General features: G+C 35.7%; 1 protein-coding gene across 4 annotated transcripts; it reads right to left on the reverse strand.

Annotated features, from left to right (window-relative positions):
- Positions 1-1,913: 1,913 nt before the first annotated feature.
- LOC149259992 (disease resistance protein RPV1-like) lies at positions 1,914-9,257 on the reverse strand. Of its 4 annotated transcripts, none has more exons than XM_089419497.1 (5): positions 8,625-9,255; positions 7,420-8,533; positions 6,960-7,304; positions 5,433-6,790; positions 1,914-2,188 (listed from the first exon to the last, which is right to left on the reverse strand). In XM_089419497.1, the coding sequence occupies exons 1-4, from the start codon at positions 9,161-9,163 to the stop codon at positions 5,459-5,461; spliced, it is 3,330 nt and encodes a 1,109-aa protein (XP_089275623.1). In that variant the 5' UTR covers positions 9,164-9,255; the 3' UTR covers positions 1,914-2,188; positions 5,433-5,458. The 4 variants fall into 4 exon arrangements, with proteins under 4 accessions (XP_089275623.1, XP_089275608.1, XP_089275628.1 ...); XM_089419482.1 differs by lacking the exon at positions 1,914-2,188 and adding an exon at positions 2,603-4,250 and having other exon boundaries at positions 5,471-6,790; positions 8,625-9,257; XM_089419502.1 differs by lacking the exon at positions 1,914-2,188 and adding an exon at positions 4,106-4,236.
- Positions 9,258-13,315: the final 4,058 nt, after the last annotated feature.

Raw genomic sequence — 13,315 nt, forward strand, 5'->3', positions numbered from 1 at the left:
GTCAAGGAAGATGTACATTGGATGAAATACTTCCATATGTTCAACATAGTTATAACATATCCCTTTACAACTTTATTGGCCATAATCCTTTTTAGGTGTGCTAGGGGTTCCAACCATTGGCCCCAATTGATGTAACTATGCCCATTGCATATTCATCGACAGAGTCCTCTGGTGCTCAATTCAAGGAAGATAAGGTAGGAAGATTTATTGAATAGATCCAACACCTCCAACAACACATCTATATCCTATGGAAATCCAATTCCAAGTAAACATAATGATATACCAACATCGAGTTCCACATAAGTTTCACATTCGTGATAAGGCGTGTTTGTATTTACAGAAAGAGCACCTCATAAGTCCCCATATGAAGCTTAGACCACTCTGATATGGGCTTTACACAATCATAAATGTTGTGTGTGAAAATGTTTTTGAATTGAGAATTCACCCTTTCCTTGGCTTGCACACCCAATATTTAATGTGGAGCTGCTTCAACCATATTTTCCACCTCTATTGGATACCTTGAAGGAAACCAAGCTATTGATCCCCACGAAATTCAATCTTATCTCCATTGAACATAATATATGGGATTGAATCATCGACATCAATATAAAGGATACTTGCTAGCAACATTTGAAACTCTATCGAGTTTTCAACGTAGAGCAACTTCCTCACCAAGGTAAGTGGCACACCAAGAGCCAAATTCAATGGAAGTTTTCCCAATGATGAAGAAACTTTGATGCAATGGAGACCATTTCTTCCTAGGGGGGAGGACTAATCTAGGTGAATACTAGTAACCACCCACCTCTTCCATGTCTCAATGGTTCTCTATCCTCTAATATTTTAAGAAATACGAGGATATGTTTGCATAGACATACAATGGATTGACTACTTACAACACAAAGATCATTTAACCTGAAACTAAATTAAAATCTTTCTAGAAAAAAATTAGGATAATTCCACTATCCTTAAAGTGCAAGTTTCCAAAGAGCTAGAAAGGATTTTTGAATCCAAAGATCATTTTCTATGTTAGCCATTCAGCTTGGGTAACCAGCTTAGTACATGTGTGCAAAAATCAGGAGAGATATGCCTATATGTAGACTTCTCAAAGTTGAACCAAACACCAGAGAAAGATAACTACCCTATTTATCCTCCCATCGAGTGAATCCTATAGGTAGTCTCTAGCTCTAGAATATTTTCTTTATTAGTTGGGTTTTCTACATACAGCTAGATAATATCAAACTGTTTGATGTTGAAATTGGAATTGCAAAACAAAATTGATAAACTTTTATATGTTCTAAATCTTTTCCAACAATACTCAAAGAAAGAATGGGAAGAGTATTGAATATAAGGACTTCGTAGAAATTTATCTATTCTATGTGTTTTTTAATAAAAACTATAACTTTTTTGAAGTTTTTGTATTTCTAAAATATTGAATCTTGTGTAAGCATTTTCCATATTTACTTACATTAAGTATTTTTTTAAGGGTATGACTTTTATTCATTTTTATATCGAGAATATTTTTATATTTTATTTAAAAAAATAATAGTGACCATATCTCGTTGATGAAATTATCCATTTCTATAATTTCAAATACAACATTATTTTTATATTTCATATCTTATTTTAGCACATAAAAGCATTACTTTTATATTTTATTTCTTCTAGTTAAAGCAGTTATTTTCTTATTCAAAATTTAAATTATAAAATCCAATCAGCTTTACATATATTTTATGTTATCTTATAATTAAATTATATTAATATTTTAATGAAATTCACACATATTTTATATTATATAAAACTAAATTATATTAACATTTTCTTTAAAATTTAATATAATATGATGCGTCCTTAAAATGAATAGATAAAACACGTTTATGTTTTAAAGATCCTTTTACTTTCTATCCACCTGAATTTTGTTAGCATTTTTCCTTGGAAATAAGAAATAACAATAAGCGCTAGAATGTTGCAGATTACAGTTACCATGCCAGATACATATCCAGTAGCAAGTCATGCCTTCGTTTTGTATATACTTTGAAATCATACTTTGAATTTTGAGGATTTCAGCGCTTAACAGCCATGCCTTCGTTCTATATTTACTTTGAATTCTGAGGATTTCAGTGCTTCCATGTAACCAACGGTTGGACCTCGTCAACTCAATTGATATTGTAATTGTGATCACTTCCTCAACCTGCAAAACATCACACACTTAACTTTGTCAATTTATTTTATTCTTTTGAATTATTTTAAATTTTACAACATTCTTGTATGTGCAATAAGATGTTGTAGATTTATAGTTATATGCAAAACTATTGGAGCTTCAGCTAGCTTTTCAGCCAAGGGCACATATCCAGTGGCTCTAAATGATGAGCTGGGCAATTCTGTCTATGGCCCAGGGAAACATGAGAGGCTGTAAGATAACCAATAATGTTAGAGCTGGGCAATTCTGTCTATAGCCCAGGGAAACATGAGAGGTTGTAAGATAACCAATATAGATCTATCATGAATGTAGAGATCTAATTTTTTCTCGTGTAGTTATTTATTTATTTTTTAGATTTTTAAATTTTTTTATTTTATTTAATATAACAAAATTTCAATTTTACACATCATATTGGAGTGTAAAATAAACCTCTCGTCTCTGGATTCAATAAAAAGCTAGTAAACACATACAAATAGTTAAATGTAATGATAACCTACCAAACTCCCACCCTAAACTAGACTGCACTGAAACAATGTCAATGTCTATTACAACATTGTCAGGGCGTTCAATGTAATGTATAAATGGTCAATGTCTATTACAACATTGTCAGGGCGTTCAATGTAATGTATAAATGGTCAGAGCCTTCATAGCAGTAAATTAAAAATTTGTTAATGACTAAGCAATCTGCGGTCAAAATCAAAAGCCTCAACCCTCCTGAAGCAAGGGGGAGAAATCAAACCAGGTTCAATGTACCAAAATATATAATAACTGAATGACAAATCCATGTTCAATTTGCCAAAAATATATAATAATAGAATTTTTACTTTTGTCTCACCATTGTAACTTTTCTGTGTTATGGGTATTCTCAGAAGAGGTTGATTGATGCACCTATTTTCTCTAATTTCGATACACATTGGTACCAAGTGGATTAAGATACTTAACAAAGATAGTCAAGTGGATTAATAGCAAAAAGTGGAAAATATATCTAGCTAAGAATTTTTTCCGGACGAAAAAGGAGAATATTATATTATATGAGATATATAAGAGTTCATATATATACATCTGTAATTGATCCATATAATCTGGTCAAAATGGGATCAGCATGGGAGTATATCTGGGTAATGATAATAGGATCAAGTTATGGCATCAAGATCTGGGGAATCCCATAGTATAATAATCCAGAGATCATAGAGTACGGGAATCAAAAGCATAGTCAAAAGCATAATAACACCACCCAAAAACACATAAATATACAAAAGCAGCTGCATATGATCAAAACGCTCCAAAGAAAACTTGTGAAATAAAAATATGCAACCTAGAAATCCGGCAGAGTAAACTCTTGGATAAGAAAGATTTCCCCATCAGAGAAAATCTGCAGAAACCATAAACCTGGAGCAGAATGAAGACCCATTTTAGACAGAGAATCAGCCTGCATATTTTTGTCCCTGCAGATATGATGAATAGAGCCTCCGACCAGACAGTCCCAGCAGAAATTGTTCCTATCCATCCAGCCAATCAGATGAGGCACTAAAATATGATTTTTTCTTGTGATGAAATCTACCATAACCTTCGAATCTCCAAATATGGAAACATGCTGAAGATCAAGGAAGAGGCAAAATTTTAATAACCCAGCAAGAGCCATAGCCTCCGCTTTACTATTGGAGTCACTCCCCCGTTCCAGTAAATGGAGAAATGTGTATTTTCATTTATCATGATCAGGAATCCACAACCGCATGTGCCTTTGCTGTTTAGCACCATCAAAGAAGGCTTTAGGGAAAGCTGAGAACTCCATTGATTGATTAGAGGAATCGACCTTTTTATGATTGATACGTTTCTATGGGAGGGCTTCGAAAGCAGCGTCAATTTTAAAGATGATTTCTGAGCAGGAAATTTTAATGCCTTTGAACATAATGCTGTTACGCCACTTCCAAATGTTCCACAGGGAAAGGATGAAGATCCTTCTCCAAGATAACTTCTGCTCGCTGCACCATACGATCATTTCATAAATTGAAGCATGCGCCATGTGCTGGACTCCATAACTGTTCTCCAGAGCCTGCCAAATTTGTTGAGATTTATTGCAATTTAAAAACAAGTGAAAATTATTTTCCCCTAAGATACTCAAGTGGATTAATACCAAATGGAGATAAGCATTCAGCGGGGACGGTCTGTAGTCTAACCTTAAATTTTAAATTTAATTTTCAGACATAAAATATTATAAACAGTATGAAAGTAGATTACATGGAAAAAATAAGGGGAGTGCTTCCTATTATTCATTCATTCCACTCAGGGAGTACTCTGAAACACTAAGAAAAACAAGGATTAAATTATTGACCTAGGGAAGGAATTAGGGAAGAAACTGATATGTAAACATGAGAAACTAGGGAAGAACTATCATCGGATAGCCTTTGATAAAATCATTCGATTGGAAAAGAGCAAGTAAAACTGTAAAATCAGCGAACCTTTTGCTACGCTATATTGAGAATTTTGCATCTGGAAGAATTTTTCTTTTCGAAATTTAAATATTCGGCTAAGTAAAAATATTCACGCCGATCTGCGCAGTACTAAAAATTCACGCCGGTTATTTATATAGAGAAAGAGTGTTTTTGGTTTGAATCTGGTTAACAATTTTTTGCAGAATTATGATTTTCTGTTTTTTTAAATATGTTAGTGATGGTATATATAGACTATGGATTCAGTATTTGAAAATATTTTAGAATGGTAAAGAGTTATAATTCAAACTTGTAATTTTTATTAAACAAATTAGAAAAATTAGACTGGAAAATATAAATTTACAAAAACTACAAAACTTATAACAATTAAACAGGGTCTTCTCATTAGAAAATTGTAATGTGAGTAGAAATTAGATAATTTGATAGGCCAAGTATTAGGCTATGGATTTCAAATTTCAAAACTTGTTCAATGGAGTTTAAAACTTTTACAAATGATTATACCATTTAACTGTTTTATGTTTCCCCAATTTTTTTTTGGGATTAGTGTATATATTTAGAGAAAATTATAATTTTTTATTATTTAAATATAATTTTAAAATGTTTAAATAAATTTTTTTGGTAGTAATTTTTTATTATTTAAAATATAATTTTAAATATCTAAATAAATTCATCTAGACTTTTTAGTAAAAAAAACTTATAATTCCAACCCATCCTACTCAATTTTAAATAAAATTGAAAAAACAAATTAAAAATTAAAGACATGGAAGAGGTCGTAAACTACTCACACTGCTATTTGGAACCCACGAAATCCTTAACGACCTACCAGCTCTTGGACATAGGTACTCTCCAGCACCATTATAGCTTCAACATCTGTCGGCTGCTCCAACGCATAGCAGCTATCCACATGTAAAACTCGAAGCTTTGTCAGTTGCGCCAAACCCTGTATTCCCATAAGCTTCGGACATTCAGCAGCCGCGAACTTCTCCAGCGATACCAACCTTTCAAGACATGGCAGAGCCTCCAGTTCTTCACAGTCACTTATGGTCAGTTCTCTGAGTTTTACAACATTACAGAGCCCTTCTATTTTTCTCAATTGAGGACAATGAAATATTTCCAACCTTATTAGTGTTGGTGGCAGTGCTCCAACCTCCACAAGATCACGACAAAAATAGATGAGTAAACATTTAAGGTTGGCGCAGAGATCTTGATGAAAGGATATCTCTGATATTTCTGTCCGGTCTAGATCTAGGTATTCCAGTTGGTGCATGCATTCGTTTTGAGCATTGTCGATGGAAGATTTCAATTTACCCATGTCGTCTCTCCCTGTCTGGTTTGTTGATGTTTCTCCTTCTCCTTCAACTAGCTTCTTCCATGGCAGCTTGCGTAACGGACACTCCTTTACGGTTAACCTCACCAGATTGTTCATCTTCACGACTTCTGGCGGCAAGGAGAGTATTCCACAGCTTCTAATGGACAACGTCGACAAGCCAGTCAACAGTCCCAATGAATCGGGCAAAGATTTCAATCTGTGGCAACCAATGAAAGACAGTTCCTTCAAGCTTCTCAGATGACCCAGCGAAAATGGCAGCGTTTCCAACAAAGGGCTTTCTAATGAAAGAAGTTCCAAACTGCTGAGCTTTCCGATATCACTAGGCAATTCTTTTAACCGTGTATTGAACAGACGTAGTACTTGCAGTGACGGTTGATGTGTGACATAGGGTGGCAATATTTCTAATTTCTTGCAGCCTGAAAGTTCTAAATATTCAAGGGTTCTGATATGGGCAAATGTTTCCTCTGACAGGGTCAAATTGAAGCAGCTATGCAAATTCAGATGTTTAAGTTGAATTAAATTTCTGAAGGAGTTTGGAAGCATGCGCAATCTATTGGAGTGGGAGAGATGGAGGTGTTCGAGATTTGTTAAGTATCCGAAAGAATCAGGCAGCAACTCCACATATGGGCAGCTTAGGTGTAGGTATTTCAGGGAGCGCAGAAGACAAAATTCCTCTGGCAGGGCTCTCAACTCAATAAAGTCAGGTAGTCCATAGGTCACCACAATCTTTTCGATGTGCTTTAGCTGCCCAATGGACTTTGGAAACTCTAAAAGAGGAGAATCAATATTTAGCTCCCGTAACTGTAGAGGTGCCTGCAACGCAATGTTAACCTTTCAACTCTAAGAAAAATAAGTATATGCCTACTTTAACCTACCAAAATCTTCAAACTAGATCGACACCATGAGCTGGAGTATCAAGGGGAATAATATGAGAATAGGTTAAAACAGAGGAAACAAACTAAAAACCAGCGTTATCTCTAACCTGAGATTCTGGGCGCCATGGTATTTTCAATTTGCTCCCGGCCACTTGTAAAACCCGTATATTCTTCATCGGAATCCAGGAAGGCAGGCAAGAGTAAGGACAGTTTTTCCAGCGTAGCCAGATTAGATTGAATGACTCGACCCTCCTCATTATGTTGTTTAAATGACCACCTTCAATGGCAAGAAGTTGTAAATTCGTAAAACGATATGGTGTCTTGTCCATCCGTTTCCTTCCCCAGTTGGTGACCGCCTTTTTAAACCAAGTTAATGACAATTTTTCCAATTGTTGAATTTTGTACCCACGGCCCGTCCTAATTCCGCGCACCTCGGTTATTGCCTGTTTATTCTTTAAAAACAAACAACAAACAAATTCAACGAAGCAACAAAATTTTACCTACTGTTCTGTTCTGTTGTGTTGAATAAATAAATTTTAAAATTGTGTGAAGGGTTCCAGCACTTACAGAGGATTGTTGCCACAAAACATGAAGATTTTCAGTGAGTGGCCAGAAACGACCGAAACGCTTTTCCTCCTCTGCAATGCTTCTGCCCAAATCTCTAAGCTGGTCATGCATTTTGATCTTATTATTTTGTCTGTCCACTTCCACGAGACTTTTGTTCTCCAGATTTAGAAGCCCCACCAAACCCTGCCAACCTGATCCGTCCCATATAGATATGGCCATATCTTTGTCTTCTCCAATGAAATAACAGGCAATGTCTAAAAATATTTGCTGTTCATCTCCATCCAGTGCATCGTAGCTTATTTTTAGCCTCTTGTGAATCTCATCGGGAAATTTTATTCGCTGAAGTTTATCCAATTGCCCCTTCCAATAAGAACGGTCATTCTTTTCATGTAGAAGCCCACCAAAAACTTTTAAAGAAAGAGGTAATCCAGCGCAGGCCTTACAAAAGGCATCGACAAGATCTTCGAATCCTAGACGTGGACGAGGGCTGCAAAAGGCATAAGAGCAGAAGAGCTGTTTGGAGTGTTGTTCGTTGAGCCCTGTAAGCTTATATATTGACGCCTCTCTTATTCCAGCGTTTGTGAGGACATCCTTGTGGCGAGATGTTACCAAAATTAAACTATCTGAATGAAGGACTTCCCTTATGGGCAAAAACGCTTCCAACTGATGTACATCATCTACATCATCTAAAACTACTAGAGCATGAAAAGATGAAAGGTATGTTCTCATCATTTCTATGCCTTCATCAACGCTATCTATTTGCATATTAGACTGAGTCAATCCATTAAGAAGTTTGCTCTGCAACGAATTTAAAGAGCTTTTGCCTACAGTCTCTCTGACATTAAATAAGAAGAAGGATTTGCCGAAATCAGAACTCTTTCTATTGAAGAGTTCTTTCGCTAACGTGGTCTTGCCCACTCCTCCCAACCCCACAATCCCAAAAATCTGAGCTTTCCCACTCTGCTGCTGTGACGCCATTGTCTTTTCAAAATCATACATCTTTTCTTGTAGACCAGTTGGATATGTGGCCACATTCAAAGCTATTTTGGGTGCTATTTTTATGGGTTTCTTAAGCACACATTGTACGACCTTATCCAACAGCTTGCCCTCATCACTGTAAATTCACAAACAAAACAAACAAAACATTAGCTGTAGGTCCATACAAAGAAGATAAATAATAAAGACGGGAAGATTTAGGGTCCAACCCGCTATAGGTATCGAGTTCGAAGCCGATTATGGAGGAGACATCACAGAGGGCTTTTCTCCAATTTTCAAGTGTTTGGCGGTGGTATCTGCATTTTTGTTCATGATAACTCAAGGCTTGACAATACAGTCCATCTTTATCCGTCCTTCGAAGCTCGGAAGGCTTCACATTATAAAAGACGGGAATAATGCTAGCTCCAGATTTCAATATAAGAACAAGTTCATCCAGGCACCATTTTGATTCAGCGTACCTGGGAGAGAAAATAGTAATATGGACTGAGGCGGTTCCGATGGCGCCTTCGATTTGGGGAGTTAAGTACTCTCCAGCTTTCAATTCCTCTCTGTCTAAGAAAGGTTGCAAGCCATGTGAAATAAGGCGATAGTAAAGATGACTGACGAAGGTGTTTTTAACATCTGGCCCACGATGATTGATAAATACATCGTAGGACAGAGCAGTACTAGTGCAGGCCGAGGTGGAAGGGGAAGAGCTATAGACTGTGGGATGAGGGCGGGATGTTTGCAGGTCTGCCATAGAACCCATGTTTGCAGGTCTGCTAGTAAAATTGAAACCATATAATACGGACTGCACTTCTTTCTTCTACGGCACAAATTAACACGGTTGGAATTTTAAACTACGGCACAAATTAACACGGTTGGAATTTTAAACTCGACCAGGTTGTCAAATTTGACGGTTTCAGAATTTACATTATTTGTTTTCGCAAACTTTAAAGAAGAATGTTTCCGGTTGTTGGTAACTTTCAGCCATATTTTACCACCAAAAATTGTCCACCAAATCACATCGGTACAGGCAATATAACACAAAAGTTATGCAATGTGAAACCACTTTGATATTCTTCTTCCACGGACTCTTTGCAATGTGAACCCACTTTGATTTTTCCATTTGCTTTCATTCCATTGATGAAAGGAATCGAAACCCATAGGAAATAACCATTGCTTGGCTGGTCCAAAGATTCCATGACGTGGTGTTTAACTAGGCAACTTTGCAATGTGGCCCACTTTGATATGACTTTCCCTATTTCTTTTGTCAGGCGGCGCCCAAAGATTATTGTGGCCCCACTTTGAAATTACGCAGCAGGCGGGCCCCACTTTGAAATTGCCTTGTCCTATTTTTCCATTGACGTAACATATCGAACCATATACAGATAAATTCCGTCCGTTTCCTTTCATCGTCCCCACATTGATTGCATGTCTATCACGGCTATGTTCTGTCTCATCGTTCAGTCGTTTGTCCACACGATGGCATCCTTCATCACCATCGATATAGAGCCATGGCTTATCGTATTCCACTCGGGTTGACATCAAAATCGACTAGTGTATTGTACCTCACTGCTCCTACCGAGAAAAGAAACATGGGATATACGTCTATTGTACATATGCATTTACCGTATATGGAATACGCGTTTTTGTATAAGTACACCTTTCACTGTCACTTTTCACCGTTAATATGAAATGCGTCTTTGCTCTGAATGTGACTTGTCCCTATCAGATGTAGAATGCCTAATTTTTCAATTGACTCCGCTTTTTTTTTTTCTAAAAAGTATAAGTATAAGATTATTTAAATTATTTTTTAATAGTGGAAATAGATTAGGTATCAAAAATTGTTTAGACACTCAAAACTTTTAAATTTAATATATGTTATTTAGATTTTCCAAAATTTCTCTCTAAAATCTGGTCAGAATTTCCACTTCCACCATCTTTTCCCAAAAATCATGATCTCATAAGCTTGAGAATACAGCGGATACGACTTGAATTAAAAGAAAAAAAAAATCCCCCTAATTTAAATTTATGGTTTTTTTTTTAATCTATATTTCTCTATCACATTGGATATAAATCAATAAATCAAGAATAACAATGATAACTTGCAACGATTTTTCTAAAAATATTTTGTGTGTTAAATATATTTACTCTCGTAAAATGAAAAGGTTTTTTAATCATCTCATCTATTTAAAATAGAGAATACATTATAATATTAAAAATCATTGTAATACATAAATCTTGTAACTAAATTTAAAATGGAAAATGGTAGAGTTTGTACAGAATAAAATTTATGAATGAATAACTTAGAATAGCAACTTGCTAAATTGGATTATGGAAATTGGACCTTGACCTAAGCAATTTGTTGTAGGATGATTTGTGAATACTCTGTCAACTCACAATTGCCTTATCTCTCATTTGTATCTTCTAATCTCTCTACAACAAGTATCGTTTTTTTTGTCGCCTCTATGGGTGATAAAGAAGATTACAATGGGCACAACTTTAAAATTGAAATTGTTAGAGGAATGCATTTGTTCAAAAGCGTAAAAAAGCTCATATATATTTAATATAATATTAGCATAACCATATTAGTAAATGTGGTTGATACACATCGGTCATCATCATTTTTCACTTTTATAAGCAATTTAAAAATGGAGTCAATCAATGTATATCAACCACATTTATCAATGTGGTTAATCTAGTTGGTGATCTGCATATGTGGGGAGGATTAGTAGACCATGGTTGACTATGATTGACTATGGCTAAATATGTTCAAGTTATGTTCAAAGAGAGTTTATTATGGTAACATATTGTTGACTATGGATGGCCATTATTTTCCACAAAAACTGTAGTTAACTATGATAGGTATGATTGATTATGGATGACCATGGTTATTCTTGTTTGATCATGGTTTTCCATAGTCGACTATGTTTGGACACATTAACCATGGTTGACCATGTGTGAACATGGTTTAATCAATTTCACAATGGTTAACCATAGTTTTCTATCATAGATTATAATTTTTCATATCGAAATGGATGGCCATGATTAACCATGTGTCGACCATGGTGACCTTGGTTGAGCATGACCATTCAAATAATGGTTTACCATGGCTTGCCATGTTAAACATGGTTGACATTGGTTGTCCATGGTTTTCCATGGTTGACTACGATGACTATGGTTGACCATGATTGACAATGGTTGAAAATGGTTGACTATGGCTAACAAAGGTTAACTATGGTTTACCATGGTTTTCTAAGGTTGACAATGGTGACTATGGTTGGCCAGAGATGATCATGGTTAATCATGGTTTTCCATGGTTGACTATGCTTGACCATATTTGAATGTGAGCAACTAAGATTAATTATGGTTGACCATGGCTTACTATGGTCAAACATGGCAACTAGACTCAACTATGGTTGATAATGGTTCTCCATGGCTGACTATAATGACTATGGTTAACTGAATATGACCATGCTTGCTAATGGTCAACTAGGGTTGACCATGGTTTACCGTCATTGACTAGATTGACATGGTTAACTATGGCTCACCATAGTCAGCCTTAGTCAACCATGATTAATCATGGTTTGACTCTAGGTTAACATGGTTTGACTCTAGGTTAACATGGTTTTCCCATGTTGATCGTGGTTGGACATGGTTTGACCAATTTGACCATGGTTTACCATTATCTTCTATGATGGATTATGGTTTCCCACATTGACAATAGATAACCATGTTTGACCATTCCAACCATGGTTGACCATGGTTTTCCAACATAGACAATGGTGACTATGGTTTACCAAAGATGACCATGGTTGATCATGATCGATTGAAGTTGACCATGGTTGGCTATGGCTTACTAAGGTTGAATATGGTTAGCCATGGATGACCATGGTTAATTATGGTCAACAATTGAAACTAGAGTAAACTATGGTTAACCATGGTTAACCGTAGTTAACCATGGTCAACCATAGCTAACGATAGTCAACCATGGTGATCATATTTGACTATTGGTTGGTCATGGTTGACTATGGTGAATATGATGACTATGGTTGATGGAAGATGACCATGCTTACTCATGGTTGACTAAGGTTGACCATGTTTAACTATGGTTTGCCATAGTTGACTATGGTTTTTTATGGTCAACCTTTGTCAAACATGATCAACCATAGCGATTTTTCATCAGCCATAGTCACCCATAGACATCATGGTCAACCATGGTCAAACTTTCTAAAACATGTTCACCATATTTGATGTCATATTTTGTTCATCATGTTGAAACACTGTTATTTTCTCATTACATAGGCACATTTTTATTTGTTCATCACATTGTGACATCATATTTTGTGTTCATCACATTGCTATGTTGATTTTGATTCATTAAATTACGATGTTAATTTCGTTTGTCACATTGCAACATTATTTTTTTTTAGTAACATTTGACATCAATTTTTGTTCACCACATTATGATGCAAATTTATGTTCGTCACATTGCGACATTGATTTTTGTTTGTTTAATTATAATGTCAATATATATTTTTCACATTGCAATGACAACTTTTTTGGTCATATTTGTGTATATCAACAACATTTATTAATGTTGTCACATTTTGATTTTTGTTTGAACCATTATTGTGAGACCCTCAAAGTTGAGCACCCATGTGCACCTCAAGCAACATTATGATGACAATTGCGGTGGGGAACCCATCACAAAAAATCTAACAGAGTAACATTTGAGAGTTTTCTCCCAAAAATACAAAACTGCTCACCATTGTGCAAATGGGGCACCATGAGATGAGTCAATCATTGAGTTGGGTGTTTGCATGACGAGCACCCCTATGATGCAACGAGTCAAGAAGAGCATGCCCAAGGGATGCACCTATACCACATGACATGACACAATGTTACATAAAGCATA

This window comes from Pinus tabuliformis, chromosome 6 (assembly GCF_031772625.1).
Source record: "Pinus tabuliformis cultivar Carrire ecotype Pingquan chromosome 6, CPIR1, whole genome shotgun sequence".
NCBI classification, from domain to species: domain Eukaryota; kingdom Viridiplantae; phylum Streptophyta; class Pinopsida; order Pinales; family Pinaceae; genus Pinus; species Pinus tabuliformis.

Coding starts and splice junctions, on each gene's coding strand:
- LOC149259992 (XM_089419482.1), bottom strand. CDS start 9,163: ATGGGTTCTATGGCAGACCTGCAAACATCCCGCCCTCATCCCACAGTC. Junction 7,305..7,419: donor TTTTGTGGCAACAATCCTCT/GTAAGTGCTGGA, acceptor TTGTTTTTAAAG/AATAAACAGGCAATAACCGA. Junction 6,791..6,959: donor CATGGCGCCCAGAATCTCAG/GTTAGAGATAAC, acceptor ATTGCGTTGCAG/GCACCTCTACAGTTACGGGA.